General features: G+C 43.4%; 1 protein-coding gene across 1 annotated transcript in view; it reads left to right on the forward strand.

Moving 5' to 3' along the window:
- Window positions 1–16,724, forward strand: part of Cfap58 (cilia and flagella associated protein 58) — a 108,453-nt gene that overhangs the window by 69,009 nt on the left and 22,720 nt on the right. The window contains exon 16 of the mRNA XM_055591752.1: window positions 14,533–14,652. Coding sequence (XP_055447727.1) covers window positions 14,533–14,652 — 120 coding nt within the window. The remainder of the gene's footprint in view (window positions 1–14,532; window positions 14,653–16,724) is intronic.

Consider the following 16,724-nt stretch of genomic DNA (forward strand, 5'->3'; position numbering starts at 1 on the left):
TAGTCAAGGATCTATCTTCCCAGGTTATTCCAGTTTGGATCAAGTTGACAAAAACTAACCATGATAAAATGTGGCCACATCACTGAAGCTTCAGCCACTGTGACATTCCATCTGTGATGCGCTGTAGTCAGGAACTTTGAGGCATTTTTTTCTTTCTTAAGTTGCTTTAGTCAGGATATTTCATAGCAACAAGTAAAGAAACTACCACCCTCTATCCACACATCTATCATCCCCCATCTATCATCTATCTATCCATCCATCCATCCATCCATCCACCCATCTATCATCCCCATCTATCATCTATCCATCCATCCATCTATCCATCTATCCATCCATCCATCCATCATCCATCCCGACATCTAGCTAGCCAGCCACTTCATACATTCACTTGTTAAACAACAATGAGTTCATGTGTTTATTGTAAGATATAAAAGGCAGAGAAACTATCCTTAATTTTGGTCTGAGCAAACCTAGTGGAGGGGAAAAGGGCATAAGCCAGCAACTACAGGGTGATATAAAAACGCTGAATGATAGACAGTGTTAACAATTTACGATTTAAAAAGCTAGGTTAAGCTGGGGGTAGTGGTGCACACCTGTAATCCCAGCATTCAGGGAGGCAGAGGCAGGTAGATCTCTGTGAGTTCGAGGCCAACCTGGCTACAAAGTGAGTCCAGGACAGCCAAGGCTATAGAGAAACCCTGTCTCAAAAAGCAAAAACAAAAACAAACAAACAAACAAAAATTAGGTTAGGTTCTTTCTTGATACACAAACAAAATTATGAGAAATATTACAACAATTCTAGACTAAAACACAAGTAAGTTTGCATGTAATCTTGGGGTTGGAGACTGCGTGTGTGTATGCTCATGTGTGGTGCACGTGTGTGTATTTGTTTTGTTTTAGTTTGGGGCACAATGTTACTAGAAAGAAGCATAACGCACATACCTTCTATCCATGCCAAATGGCAAATTTAAAAACAGATTTAAAATAAAAAAAAAATTCTGTGCATGCGTGTGTCTACATGGTAGATGTGCACGTGAATTCAGGAGCATCTTGAGGCTGTAGCGTTGCTCCTTCTGGATCTAGAGTCCCAAGCACCTGTGACAGGCTGTGGGTGCTGAGAACTGAACTCGGGTCATTTAAAAACAACAGTGAGCTCACTTAACAGCGAGCCACCTCTGTAGTCCCCTCAAGTTTTTGTTTTGTTGAGACACGGTCTCACTCCTAGCTGGCCTAAGACTCCAGGTAGATCAAGTGGCCTCAAACTCGCAGAAATCTGCCTGCTCGGCCTCTCCGGTGCTAAGATTAATGGCGAGAGCCTCATGCCAGGTGCAAAATAGCAAATGCCAACCTTGTGTCATGTTTGCTTCTGATTTTAAACATTGGATAGAGTTTCAAAATCAAGTGAAGACTTTTTCTCCCTTTCAAAACCTCGTTTTACCCTGCCTTTCCTTTGGACAGCGACTCTCATGAATTTGACATGTGAGCCTCCTCTCTTTCGGTATGTTTACTGCGGATGGGTGTGCCCCAGCAGTAGATAGGCTCACTTGACGTGTTTTATATCTCCCCGTGGTCTTCTATGACACACATTCTTCTTCCCTTCATGCCCATTCTGCATGATAGTTCCGTGATCTAGCTATGTGAGTACACGACAAGCTGCAGATAATTTCATCATGTATCTCTACTAAATCCATCTTTTTTAGGTGATGTGATTTAGTTTAGCACATTTTCTCTTCAGTTCTCATGACCATGAAGGTTTTCAGTGGACGTTCCTGGGTAAGTGTCCTGGTATGATATGTGAACTTTTCTCCAGAAGCAGGAAGAGAACCAAGTATCATAAAGGGCAAAAATCACAAAGGAGAGCTGGGCCTAGTGGTACAGGCCTGTAATCCCAGGTACTTGGGAGGTTGAGGCAGGAGGATGACAGATTCAAGGCTTGCTTAAGTTTCAAAGTGAGCTCCAGGATCAACTGAGTGAGCCTCTATTTCAAAATAAGTTATACACACATACATACATGTATTTTAGAGTTTGGTAATGTAGTTCAGTGATAGAGTGCTTGTCTAGCAAGTGTGATGTCCTGGGTTCAATTCCCAACAACCTGTCTGTCCCCAAACCAAACCCAAACCAGTGTTCTGGGTTCAGGCCTTCACTTTGTACTTTATATGGTCTTGGTCCCATGGCTTGCCTCATTGAATTCTTGTTTCCTCAATTACAAATGGAAATTAATGTGAGAGGGTCACACAGATAATGTATAGAAAGCGGCTTCCTATGTGATCATTACAGCTTGGCTATTATTGTAATCACTATTTCTTAAGTAATTGGTATCAGCTTGCCTTTTATTAATCCCAAGGGAACTATTTTACCATAGGTCAAATTAACTATGGTTCTAGAATTTCCATCTTGTGTCTTACTTCAGGTGCATCGTAGAGAGAGGAAGCTGGGGTTTATTGTTGGGGCTGACTCTTGACTCCAGACTTTAGAAAGGAGGGTGTAGGAAGCCTGGAGATACTCTTCTAAGATGAAGAAGTTAGACAGGGCAAGAGGAATGAGCTTCTTCTAGGACCAAGAAATTTGAGTTTGAAAAAAGTGAGTCCCTTGACTGCCTCTCTCTGGAAACCCAGCAACACACTTGCAGCCTGATTTATCTTGCTCCTGTACAAATCACCAAAAAACAAGCTTTAGAGCAATCGATTCAGTGGAAAAGGGAAGTGTGGTCCCAGCCAGGGGACCTTTGAAGTGGAATCCCTTGTGCTCTTGGAAAGTGATGGAGTGTAATGGGCGATAGAATGCCAGGGGCCTTTCTGTTCAGAGATGTCTCTTCTCTGATTTTGAAGGTCATTTTGTTATTGTCAAGAACTTCCCTTATCACAATGTGCCCTGAAATCATTTGTCTTTCTCCTCCATTACACTCTAAATTCCTTAAATCACAGGAAGGAAATATATTCTCTGGGACCTGGGTTTTCTTCACAGCTTGAGAATAGGATGACCAATCTTGTTCAGGTCACATCTTTTATTTCTATTTTTTGACAGGGTTTTCTCTGTGTAGCCTTGGCTGTCCTGGACTCACTTTGTAGACCAGAGTAGCCTCGAACTTACAGAGAGCCACCTGCCTCTGCTTCCCAGAGTGCTGGGATTACAGGCGTGTGCCACCTTGCCGAGCAAGTTTACACTCTGTAGAATCATTAAAAGGGATGGGCACAATTTGTTAAAGGAAAATGGGACTGGCTTGTACCAATTGTTTAATAAATGATAGCTGCTGACTTTGACGGTTACTATGGCTGCAGAGAGAGTAATGGTAGCGTGCAGCCCAGTGTCTGGGGCCGCCCAGTGTGTGTGTGTGTGTGTGTGTGTATGTGTCCAAGAGTGCAAATGAATGGTGTATGCTTAAATAATAGCAATGCAGCTGCCCCCCCTTGTCTCCAGAGTAACTACACCATCTTTTTAAAATTTTTTTTAAAATTTATTTTACATCCTCGTTGTAGCCCATTCTTCCTCCCCTCTCAGTCCTTTCCTCTCTCCTTTCCCCTAAAAGGGGAGCTCCCTTGCCCATCCACCCCAGCTCATCAAGTTGAATCAGGACTGAGCCAGCCTCCCCCGCCCCGACCCCCCATGGCCTGTCAAGGCAGTCCAGCCGGGGAAAGTGATCAAAAATCTGGCACGTGAGTCCATGTCCAATGCAGTCCCCATTGCCCTTACTGGAGGACCCATGTGAAGCCGAAGCTGCCCATGTGCTGTATCTTTGCAGGGGCCTAGATCCAGCTCCTGCGTGTCCTTGGTTAGTGCTTCAGTCTCAGCAAGCCCCTCTGGGACCTGGTTAGATGGCTCTGTTTCTCTTCTTGTGGAGCTCCTGTCACCTTTCCACTCCTTTTACACGTGCCTTCTCCCTCTTCTTCCATGTCTCGGAAGTTTGCAGACTCCCTTTCCCATCTAACTCTTCCTTTCTCTTCCTCCTTTGCTTTTTGTTGCTTATTGTCCTGTTATCCAGGTCACATTCTTGAATGTAGCTTCTGCTCCCAAAGATCTCCTTCCTTGTTAAGGCTTGAGGGACCATCTATATGAGGGTGGAGGTCAAGGTGATTTTTCTAGACCCTTCCGCATACCGGGCTTAGATTCCTTAATACTTGCACAACAAAAGGATGTCCTATTGACTTTTTCAGCACGGCACCCTCTTCTGGCTGGCACTGTCTGCTCCCTGGCCTGCTGTGGACATTTTTGGGGTAGCAGCTCTTCTAAGCTCCATAGCTTGAAATGCAAAACCTGCACTGACTCTGTCATTCTCCATTTCTCATTGCTGACCACTTCAGTTCCATTCACACACCCTTAAATCTGTCTCCGGCCCTTTGCTTTGTTCTGCCTGCCCTCACTAGGTCTTGTCTTCATTCAGATCCTCTCTGTGGTCTGAGAACACCACAGGCAACCCACACTAAGTCAGAAGAAGGAACTAAAACATCGCTACCTATACGCGTTTTAATCTCTGTTTCTGAAATGCTCTGATTTATATATGCTTCACAATATAAATAACTCATTACAGCGGTATAGAGATCATATATCATGCTGTTAACATAAGGGTGATATTAGCTCCAAGAAACCTCCATAGCTTCCCACTGCCTAGAATTAAAGGCAGATTCACCTTGTGTCCTTAGAGACACATGCAGTCGCCTGTCTAGTCTAGCAAACTGTTACGGCCCTTCTTTCATACCCCCTGGCTAGATCCAACTTGGACTACTCCCTGCATGCTCTTACCTTCTCATGTTCTCCCTCCTGTGGCTTGCTTTGAATTGTTCTCCTTTTTCATGTAGTGGCTGAGAACAAGGAAAAAAAAAACAAAAAACAAACACATTTTCATCCCAATCCAAAACGCTCCATTTGGAGTCAGTCTGTTCCAAGGTTGGCTCTGCCGTTCAGTAGTTTCACTTGGGAAAGGCACTGACACTCTGAGCTTCAGCTTCTTCTGTGACACCATATCCAGTTCATGAAATAGCACATGCTGAGTGTATACTGTGCCTGGCATGTCTACAATACTGGCTCCATGTGAGGAGGGAATTGGCTTCTCATGCTCCACTTCCCACCTCAGTATTCTTTGTCCAGCTTTCCCAAACTGTCATATTGTTCAGGGAACTGAGTATGTCAGGACTTACAGACAGTCACTAATAAGCTTTCTGTCAGCCTGGTCCCTGCTCCCCCGTCTCTCCCAGCAGCGTGACCTGTGCTGACAGCACTGAAACCTGTCATTCAATGGGCTTATCCGCCCACATTGACAGCCGGCAGTACAATGCAAACACGGTACAAAGCAGCTGTAAGGTGAAGTTACTCTCTTTACAGTAGAAGTGCCCCGATGGCAACATAGGCAGCACTGGGAAAATGCTGCAATCATATTCGAAGTCAACGACAGAGCAGAATCTGGTAGGAAGAGAACAAGTAAGAGAAGCATATGTGCAGATGGAAGAGAATGTTAAAAATCTAGGAGGTGGAAAGAGATTTGCAAGAAGTTAATGAAGCCTTTGAATATTTCTACTGAAAGAAATCTTTTAAAAACACTCGGCCAGAGTACTTAAATGAAACACGAAAAGCATTAACCATAAAAGAAATTATGGCTAAATCTTACTACAGTAAAATTAAGACTGTCTGTTCCTTCAGGGAAATCATAAAGAAAGTTAAGGCATAAAATTTATATCTCTAGCATATATAAACAATTACAAATCAATAAAGGAAAAGCCGCTCTGCAGCAGAGAGGGACATGGTGTCTGAAGAGATATCTCAGTGGCTTTCTATTGCCTATGATTGAGGACTGAGTTATCTGCTCTCCTTACAGACACCCACAGTTCTCCTGGCTGGTACAGGAAGGGAAGAAGAAGAGGAGGAGGAGGAGGAGAGGACAAAGAGGAGGAGGAGGGGAGGGGGGAGGAAAAGGAAAATGGGGAATAAGCTTGAAAAAGTGCTCAGCATTGTCTTCTACTTGGGGAAATGAAATCTACAACTACATTCAGATACTATTTTAGGGATAAAAGTTAAGATGTTCATATTAATTTGCTATAGGTCCATTGGACATTAATACAAATACCTAGTAGTTTAAAATAACACAAATCTCATGAGCTCATGGTTCATTGATTATTATAACTATGACTTTTAGTAATTTTCTTGATTATTTGTTCCAAGTTGTACATTGCTACACTTAAATTCTGTTGAGACAGTTTTCAAAATAAATTTGAGTTCAATTTTACAGAGAAAACAAATCTCATCAACAATTATTTTCAAGGCTAGGGTTTTTGGCACAGACCTGAATCCCAGCTACTTAGGTGGCTGAGGCAGGTGGATCTGGAGGTTAAGGCCTACCTGGGCACATTAGTCTCAACATGAAAAGTACAGAAAAAGGCCAAGGGTATGGCACAGTGGCAGGTGCTTGCCTTACATGCTCAAAGCCTTAGGTCCAATCTCTAGAGCTAGAGCAAACAAACTTAAAACAGCAGAAGACCCAACAAAACATTTGTTTTATATGAAAGTTGTTTTCTTACTTAGTTTTAGTAAGTTCTTTGAAAACACATTTGTAAAGTAAAAAAATAGTCAACTGGGCACGTATTCTTTAGCTTCAGTTTTGTTTCCTCCAGATGGGTAAGCGACTTACTGTTTTAAACAAATTCCTTTCCCCTTGAGATGCTTCTTATCTGTCTGTGCTGAATTCCCCCGAGGAGATTGTTTCAGTGCAGATCTTCAAATACCTATTTTATTCTTTTTAGAAGAGAGTAAAGTGAAAACCCCCACAATTTCATTGTGTTTCTGCAGGGCTTATTTGAGTGTGTGTGTGTGTGTGTGTGTGTGTGTTTGTATGTATATGTGTGTGTGTGTTTACCCTTGGAGACCAGAAGAGGGTGTTGGATTGTCTGGAATTGGAGTTGTGGTCAGTTTGCGAGCCCTCTATCATGGGTACTGCTGGGATCCAAACTTGTGTTTTCTGGAAAAAAAACTTAACTGTAGAGCCATCCCTACAGCCCCAGGGGGAATCTTTTGAACAGCCAAGTAAGTTGAATTAAAACACAATCCACATGATCAATTACACCCCACTTTCTCTTGCTGTCAACTTTTCTTCTGCCCCCTGGCCCTGAGGGGACATTCATGGAGTCCATTCAGCGCAGCCAGTGTGTGCATGGGTGCCGGGCCTTCTGAAGCACAGGTAGGGACCATGTCCCTAAAGAAGACTGGGTCTTCTCTCAGCAGCCATCAATTGCCAGCAGCAACCTGAATGTATGACATTTTCAGACAAGCAAGAACAAACGAAAAAGGAGACGAGTCTGCCGAAACGTCACACACCCTGGAAGACTGAGAGCTGTTAAAAAAAGATCGCGTGGGACTGGGACAGAGATCCAGTCTAACCTGCTTGGTAATCTGACCCTCAGTTATGAATCCTTTTTTATTTTTCCTTTCTTTTCTATCGCTTTGTGGTCCAGTTATGAGGACCGGGAAGCATTTGGGTTCATTTTAGAAACTTGGTCCTCTAGGAGACAATGGACACATTTCAAATGGACTGATTTCAAAGAGCGTTAGCTATTAAATCTTTCCTTTGATAGCAAAGACATTTCCTGGCCCATACATCAAATATTATTCCTAGTGGTGCTGTTTTATGGTCACTGATATATAAGATATACCTGGTGTCTCTGCTGTGGCACACCAACCAGAGGTCACTTCTGCTCTTGAACCTGCCCAGGCACTGCCCGTTATACCCTCCATGTCTTTGGGGACTGGGCATACCTCAACCTTTATAATGAGCTACTTGCTTTTTCTTTACTAGAGAGGACACTCCTTAAAGTTTCAGACTTTCCTACCTTTGTGTGAACCTCACATAGGTAACTACTGGCTTGACTTGGATTCCTCTGCATCTGTTTCCTTAATGGTTCTAAGAAAAGTCAACACTATCATGTTTTAATAGTGGCAAATTCCTCATAACAATCGCTAAGTGAGGTTCAAAGGTAACCCGGGGTAATAGTTTTTCAGCCACCTAAAGGGCAGGCTGGTCTAGAGGATTATCTACTTCGTGCAGAATTTCACAAACATTTGTTTGCGGTTTGTGAACAAAAGCTCGTTCAAAAAGACTCTTCTTGAAAATTTGTGTTGATTTTATCAGAAGCATTTTTTATTGTAATAAACATGGTGAAGGTCAGGTCAGAGCATGCAAATTCCTCAAATGCCTCATATAACACTTAATCATCCACATCTGAAGCCAAGAGCCGTGGTGTAACCGACCACTTCCCTGCTTATACAAAACGAGGCCGTGTAATTCTGTTTCATTCTCAATTCTAGCATCTCACACTCTCTCCAGGGGGCTTTGCCACTTCATGACATCGTAAACAAGATGGGCCCAGGGTTCAGTTTTGCTGACATTTTCCTTATAAAGCCAATAAACAAGAAAGCCTCAAGATAATAGCCATTATTTTTCCTTTTCTAAAGCCATGTAGAAATGTAATGTGTTTACAGAGTTTCTAATTCATTTTTCTACTAATGAAAACAGGCATTTTCAGATACATTAGAGAGTGTTCTAGACTTGCCTTCATATGGGGGGGGAGCAATTTGTTTAAAAATTAAATATAACTTTGTACTTTATTAAGAATTATGGAGATGGGAAAATAACTGAAACTAAGCCAAGAGAAACTAAGAAACTAAGAAACCAAGAAACTAAGCCAAAAAATGTCTTTTTTTTTTCTTTCTTTTTTTTTTTTTTAATTCTGCAAAGAGTTATGTGTCCTATCCGGATTTCTGTGTTTAAGAACATTGTTAAAAAGTCAACATGTTACTTAGCTGGGGAAAGCAGCTTGAGACTTACCCTTGCTTTTTCATGTCAGTGTGATCAGTGTACGCATGCACACCAAGTAGTGCTGTCAGAGCCAATTAACATGAGCGCATTCACAAGTCACACGGATTTCAAAGATGTGTCAGAAACAGACTTATCAGAAACTTCTAAAAGGGCTTAAAGAGGAGATCAAGGTTGTTATGCGCGAATAGACACAATTGACTGCAAATGATGAGCTTCACAGCCCCGGTACTGGAAGATGTTATTCGGAGGTCTAAGGTGATTCAGGAAGAATGCTCAGCACAAATATAGTGTACCTCTGTTGAAGAATAGTATAAAAAAGGGGTGGGGGGCATAGAGAGGTGCCACTGTGATCGCAGCTGGAAGTATTACTGAGCACCCAGAACACAAGAACACATGAGTGGGAGGAATGCAGAGAGCTCTGTCACAGCTCTGGCCTCAGGTTCACAAAGTTCAAATGTGGGAGTTAGGACCATTGACAAGGCCTGTTGACATCTGGAGAATCAGCATTTCAGTATATTCTGTGAAAGGGTTATTTTTAGAAGTGGTTATATAGGACTCTTATTCCTTAATTCACTCTATTTTCAATCTGCCACGTAAGTCTAGAATAAAGAGGACACTGCCTGTCTTGGAGGTCGTGGTTCTCAGGAGTCCAGGTGGGCGGGTTTGGCCCTGATGGGGCAGATCGGTGTGTTTCTGCAGCCAGGAGGAAAGCTGCCTGCTTACTGTGCATCAGCTAGTTCACAGGGGTGAGACAAGTGTCCCCAACTCCTGCCTTAGCAAATAGATGATTCCAGAGTGAGCAGAATCAATCACTGGCACTTGCCAAATAGATTGGGATGAAAGCAGAATAAATCAGTTCCTCTCTGTCAGTTGTGCTTTGAGTAGGTGAGCCAGGGAAGAAGAGGTCTGAGGCATGTGTTGAAAGCGTGCTACTTTCTGTTTCCAGCTGAGGATGCAAAGCAGAAGACAGAGTATAAACGGTGGCCATAGAACCATGTCTGGGGAGGTAAAGGAGTCTCATGAGCAATGCAACTTCTCCTTGTGAATTGTCCCTACGACAGCACTGGCTCTTGGTAGCACACACTGTTCACAGCACAGATATTTTCTTTATTGTCAAGGAAAATACAAATTCCTGAGGTTTGAATGACTGTTTATCTGGAATTTCCAGTTGAGGTTGTGGACTGCCATCACGTGATGATAGCATAATCTGAAGTTAGTAGTATGGTTAACTTCTTCAATTGTTTTCTTTTTCATGTGTGTGTTCCTGTGTGTGAATGCATGTTTGAAATGTCTGTTGGTGCCCATGTGTGCACAGATGCCTGGGAAGGGCCTCTGCTGGAGTTGGTGATCTTCCTCGATCACTGCTTTATTCACTGAGGCAGGGTCTGTCAGTTGAACCCAGAGCTCCCTGATGACAGTCCAGCTAGCCGTCTTACTCAGGGAACTTTCTCTCTCAGCTCTCCCAGCACTGGCATTACAGATAGGCTGCCACACCTGCTATGGAACCACTAAGCCATCTCTCTGGCCGCTACAATTTCATAACACTGTAACTAGCAGATATAAACAATACAATGTGCTGTTATCCACTGTAAGTTGGTGAAGCCTCTTGCGGCCAGAGACTCCATAATCATGCCAATGATCACTCCCTCAGAGGGAATGCAATGTCACGGGAGAGAAGAGCAGTTTTACCATGGCCGTAGCGTGGTTAGTCTCACCCTATGCTCAGCTGAAGAGAGAGCTAGTCTTCCATTGTGAATAGTCCAGCTCTATTCTGGTATGGCTGTTCATAAAATAACTTCAGGACTAAAGCATGCTGCCAAGTAATATTGATGCACATTATAAAAACTCTGAATAAATAAGAAACAAAACCCTAAAGATGCAACTATTAGTTGGTGAGGAAATAAAGTGTTTATGATTTTTCTTATGATGTTTCATTGACATATGGTGCCGCGAACCGAGTGACATATAAACTGACTAGGTTTAAGGAGAAATGGATGTGGCTTAATGAAGAGGGACAGGCTCTGTGTTATGAGACAGCTGGTTGTGCCACTGCTGGCTTATGGAGACAATATACATCGGACAGCTAATGAGTCTCTGTTGCATAAGATAGATTTTCTTTATAATAGAATTGCATGCTTTGTCTCTAAATGGGGTTATTATACACACCATTGCACAGTGTTTGAAGAGCTTGGTTGGACCTTGTAGAGGGTTAGGAGAGAAATAAATTGGAAGACAATCGTGCTTAAGACTGTCAATCCATCAAGCTCTCCATATTTATCTAAATTACTGGCACGTTCTCCCCAAATACAAATTTGTATGACACACATGGCTAGAATGTTAATGACGACCAGACTGCACTCTGGTTTCACCAGTTAGGCTTTCCTCTGTAGGCACGGACCAAAATCCACGCAAGCTAGAACCTGGCCGTCGGTACCCTAGCACCACTACCTGCCATGGCCACTCTCTTCCTGCACCCCGCCGTGTCATTGCCCTAGTTTTCTTTGGCATTTCTTCCAGCCCCTGCAAACACACATACAAACCCCTTATCTTGGGTGATTTAATCCTCAGGACTCTGGTTCTGAATACTTGGTTTTAATGGAAATTCCTTCATTTTTTCCACACACCTGTGGGCCCCTTGCTGTTCAGTCACTTCGTTCTTTTTCTATTTCCTTTCTTAAGATTTATTTTTACACTATGTATTTGAATGTTTTGCTAGCATGTATGGAGGTGTCCTGTGTGTTTGCTTGGTACTGGCAGAGTTCAGAAGATGGCACCAGATTTCTTGGAACTGGTTGGTTGTAAGCAGTCATGTGGGTGCTGAGTCTGGGTCCTCTGACAGCTGTGACTGCTCTTGACCACTGAGCCATCATTCCAGCTATGCTCAGCTACTCTTCAGGACAAATTCATTATGATTCATTTTATAACACTGAGAAACAGAACTGGATGTGGCAGAACAAAGGGTCAATCACTCTTCATCAAAAGATGGGTACAGAGTCAGGGCCCATGTGGACGATGTAGGAGAGAAATGGAAGACCCAAGACATTTTGTGATGGCTTTGGACCTGATTTACCTTCTGGCTTGATTCTTTTATTGACGTTATTGAGTATTCTTCAGGACTTTTGTAGCTTAGTTTGATTTCAGAGTCTCTGCCCCCTACTCACAATAGTGTGTCTTTACTCCCTCCCGAATTATAGGGAAGGTGATTTTTGGGGAGCGTATTTATATGGTTGGGGAGGGACTTTGGACATTAGTTGTTTCCACTGACCTTGACATTTCTCCTTGGAAGCAGAGTGACAATATCTGCCTCTTCTAAACTTCTTCTCTCTGTCTTGACTCCCAGCTGAGCATCAGTAATTGAAAAACATTACACACAGGAAATAGTTAATGGTTCTTGGAGTAAGATGGTCTTTTCAGCCAAGACATCATTTCGCCCTCAACCAGATTGCTTCCTCTTCATCATTGTATGGTTTTTTACTTTTCAACCCTCTGTGTGTCTGGAAGAAAGCAAGGTGAGCTGAAAGAAATGAACAAAGCAGTTTCATGGGCTTCTCCACCTCAGCTCCCTTCTCAGCCTCTTCCAAATTGAATCTTGGAGCCTTGTCAGGAGTGTTATTTTTCCAACAGAGACAGTGCTAAGAGACTATAGAAAATAAACTCACCTTCTGATACTGCTCTCTTTGCTTGCTCTATCCATTTACTGCGACAACTATATTGGAAGGTGTGACAGGAGGGGTTATATGACAAAGGAAAAATTACCTCTCTCTAACCTATTTGTCTGTGTTTTCTTTAATATGGGCTTCCAGGTTTCCTTGTCATTTTTGGAATAATGTCTTACCAAGGCAGACTCTCATTTGTCTGGTGTGTGGGTTTATCAATATGCTTAAGTCCATCCACCTAATTTTGAAGCCTTCAAATACTATTCTGTAGATTGAGTTATGGTTTTATAATAAAATTTCTCTAATTTGGCCAGGGAAAGGAAAAAAAAAACCAAACCTAAGACAAATGGTAACAATGCCTAGATAATAAGTTTTATGATTTCAAAAATGAGTTTTATGTGCTCTGGTAAAATCGATCACTGGATGACAATGCCGAAGTCACACAGCTCTAGGTACAAATCAGCTTCCATTTGACTGGACGTTTCATTTAACATGGGGGTTTGCACTTCTCATGATTTTTTCCTTTAGCATAGTTCCCTTCAGGAGAGCACAGTGCTTACAGACTACTGAGCACTCGGCAGCTTTCATTGCGCCTGTTTGGCTTATCCCACTCTAAGCATACCAGGATCTAGAACTCTGGAACATGATCCTGAAACACACTATGTTCAAATATAACACTTTTGAAGTGTTATAGTTTGAAGACTTGGAATCACATCACCAGGGGTTACACTCTCGGCTCCCAATAAGAGCTCTGGACTGTTTGAATCAAGCTGTGAAAAGCTCGTGCGCTCTTTGTGTTCCTGGGAAATCCTTTCTCTTAGTCCTGTAAATATGCCTGTCCCCATTTTCCTGGGCTTTTTAATCCATCCCTCATGCCATTTTCTGATCTCCTTTCTTCCCACATCCTCATGTTGAGGTGCTTTCTTCCATATGTGTTATTTTTGATTTCCATATGTCACTGCAACCAGCCTGAGTGAGGTCAGCAATCAGCTTTGCTGGGGGTTCTCTAGTTTCTTCTCTTTATCTCATTTGATGGCTACTCATACTGTCTCTTTTGTTTCTAAGGCGTCTGCTTTGATTTGCTTAGTTTTTTTTAGGTTTTTTTTCCCCTCCTCTCTCTGTTCTGTAGCTATCCCTTGCGTCCTAATTATTGCAGAGAGCTGGGTGCTCTGGTCTAGCTTGTACTTTGTACTTTGGCTTCCTGATTCTGGACTACATTTTCAGTTCCCAGATATATGTCCTGTGGCCCAGGCTCAGTATGACCTTGACCTCCATCTTCTTATTAGCCATTGGGACATCTACTCCTCATCCAGCTTTGCTTCCTCCATCAGTAAGTATGTCCTTCCCTTCCCCCTACAGGGGCCGACAGCAGAGACTCAAAAGTCATTGGGTCATGGGGTTCCTGCCTTCCACACTTGTCTAATCATTTGCCGAAGCCCATGGATTCCTCTCCACTAACATCCTCACATCTACCCGCGTTTCTCCTAAGGTTCTTGAGATGCAGCTGTCCCTGTCTTCTGTCTGAGTTCCTTCAGCTGCAAGTTGCTTCTGCTTCTCTCTCCCTCTGAAGACAGCCCAGGCATGCTCTTTCCTGCATCGCAACTCCGTGAAAGATGTGGCTCCCAATAGCTCAGACTCCCCCTATGACGCAGGCTTTCCTCTCTTTTTCCTGACTTGTCCCCTAAATTCATTGTTTCGAGGTAACTCCTTCAGAAAACATGTGGACTCTTAAAGCCACACCCTGCTCCGCCATGGAATTTTAGCCTACAGTCTCTTCTCTCTCCGTATGGGGGAAGCATCTGCTCATGTTTAGAGAAGATTCAAATGATGCTTGTGCAAGCCTTCCCCCCTTCTGATAATAGTCACTGGATCCTTCATCATTGCCCTGGGATCATATGTCCAGACAGAGAGAATCTTCATCGTGCGTTTTGTTTTTGTTTTTTTTTTTCATTGCCACTTGACCCCAAGTTCTGGGCACATTCTAGCTACAGTGCAGGGAGGCTCCGGCACCATTGGGATGTGGCGCAAGTTTGGGCGGGCTGTTTCATTTCTACTCCTGATTCTGCTTTCCCCCAGGAAAAGGAGAAGCTGTACGTGGAACTGAAGCACATCTTGGCCCGGCAGCCTGGCCCTGAGGCGGCAGAGCAGCTGCAGATCTACCGCCACACGCTGCGCGAGAAGACCAAGCAACTGAAAGTAAGAGGGCACTCCTGGGCTGCTCAGTGAGTCAGACCACAACAGAGCAGATTTCCCCAGAGTTGATTAGACTCTTAGAGGCCAAAAGGAGGAAGGTGAAAGCCAAGGAAGGAGCTGAGGAAGGAAGGAAGCATTGTGATGGAGGAAGGGTTTGCATGGACGGTCACAGAACTGTTCAGGCAGCTCAGATGGTGGAAGAGAACGTTAAACACCATTGCCAGGGCAAAGTCCATTACCACACCAAAGAAGCTTTCTGCTATTCCTTGCCACCCATAATAAGCACATGTAAAGTACCAACCTGTCCCTAAGGTCTGGCATCATGTCCACTTATCACAAAAGTGAGAGAAAACCAAGTAAAAATGTGTTGGCATAATTCCCTTCCAAGTGACACCAGAGCCTTAGCTCGAGACATGGAGTATTTTATTATTCTGTGTGCCTCTTGGAAGTTGTCTCAAAAACTATATATTTTCAGACTGTATTTTTAGCTTTATCTTCTGAGTAAGCAGCCAGTGTTCTCAGAACACCAAAGAAGCACAAAAGCTCACGCACATCCATGGAGTTCTCAGGTCAGCTGACTTTTGGCACTTACGCTGCCCAACAAGGGTGATAATCCTTACCTTCTATTTGGGATAAACTAGATTCCACCCTATTAATCTTTTCATAAACAAGGCGGGTAAGAAGGACAGATGAAGCCGATCTAATCAGAGCATTAATTTTCAAATCACCGTGAGTGCTCATTTCATTTGAGGACCCAGAGACATAACTGGGATTTTTGCAAAAGGCACACAGTCTTGATTACTTTTGTTTCTTGAAACAATTGAATACTTCAAGCCAAAAAATGTTTTCTTCCTATTTTCTGAGGGTGAGCATAAATTAGAAAAGTACACACCTCCTTTGTCTTCTCCACAGTTGGCTCTGGATAGTCCTCAATGGCTCCCCTAGGGGCGTTACTTTACAGCAATCCTTTACCTCAGGAAACCCTTGTCTTCTGCTCAGAATAAAATGCGACACCTTGCAGCAGAGGGATGGGAGATATTCTGAGCAAGTCCCACAGAGCGAAGCCATTATCTGGATTCTCAAAACATGGTCTTTGTTCCTAAGAATCAAACCACTGAGACGGGTTTTCTTTCAACACGAACATCATGTTCCTCGGTGCAGACAGCATGGCCATAATCATATTCACAACAATTGGGAGGAGAGAGTTCAGAAACAGACAAAAGATGGTAAAAGGATGATCTCTCTTTTATGACTGGCTTCCAGACAGCAGGCACATGGCCCCTCCCCTTAGAACAATTGGCTGCCTCTCCTTGCCTGGAGTTTGGCAGGGAGCACACCTCAGCACTGGCGTTCTTTATGCCCTGTTTGGATGAGTAAATTCTTGCTCTTGTGAAGTGCATATCGCTTGGCGCTCATTGGACCCAGCCATGGAGGGGGGGGGCGGTCAGGCTTCTCATCTCAGTCTCTCTCCTGCATTAAGATCTCTGAGGCACAAGCTCCCTGTTTTTTAGAGCTAAAGTGTCCCACTGCTGAGATACAGAGAGAATAGTCCTGGGGAGTGCAATGAAAGGGGCGATAGACATTTAGCAGGACCACCACCCTGGCATACACAAACTGTGAAAGCCGAGTTAGTGGTGGTGGCGAAATGCTTTCAGAAGGGCTCTTACTGTAATCCTCAGAATCTCACTCCCTAGTGGTATTTTCTCTTGCTTTAAAAAATGTATTTTATGTATTTTAAAAGGCTAAGAGCTCTTTTCAACTGTGTGTCTGGGAGTATTCCTGTCCCCACTCATAATATTCCCTGAAACACACTACCTTGTTCATCTGAGCCCATCTGAATGTTGCTGCTGGCTCTCCTTTTAAGTACGGCGTGATATTTCATTTATGTTTGTCACTGGATTATGAGTCACTAGTCCTCAGCCAGATTAACACCTAGGTGTGGGCCCTGAGCCTGTGGAAGCAAGCTGTTGAGCTATTAACCCGGACAATGGTCTGTGCCGCTAGCCCCTGGGAGGAATGGTGGCAGGCTAAAACAAATGTCTCAGAAGGTGCCCTCTCCTTGTGCATCCTTCACT

This window comes from Psammomys obesus, unplaced genomic scaffold (assembly GCF_907164565.1).
Source record: "Psammomys obesus unplaced genomic scaffold, mPsaObe1.curated_primary_1811, whole genome shotgun sequence".
NCBI classification, from domain to species: Eukaryota; Metazoa; Chordata; class Mammalia; order Rodentia; family Muridae; genus Psammomys; species Psammomys obesus.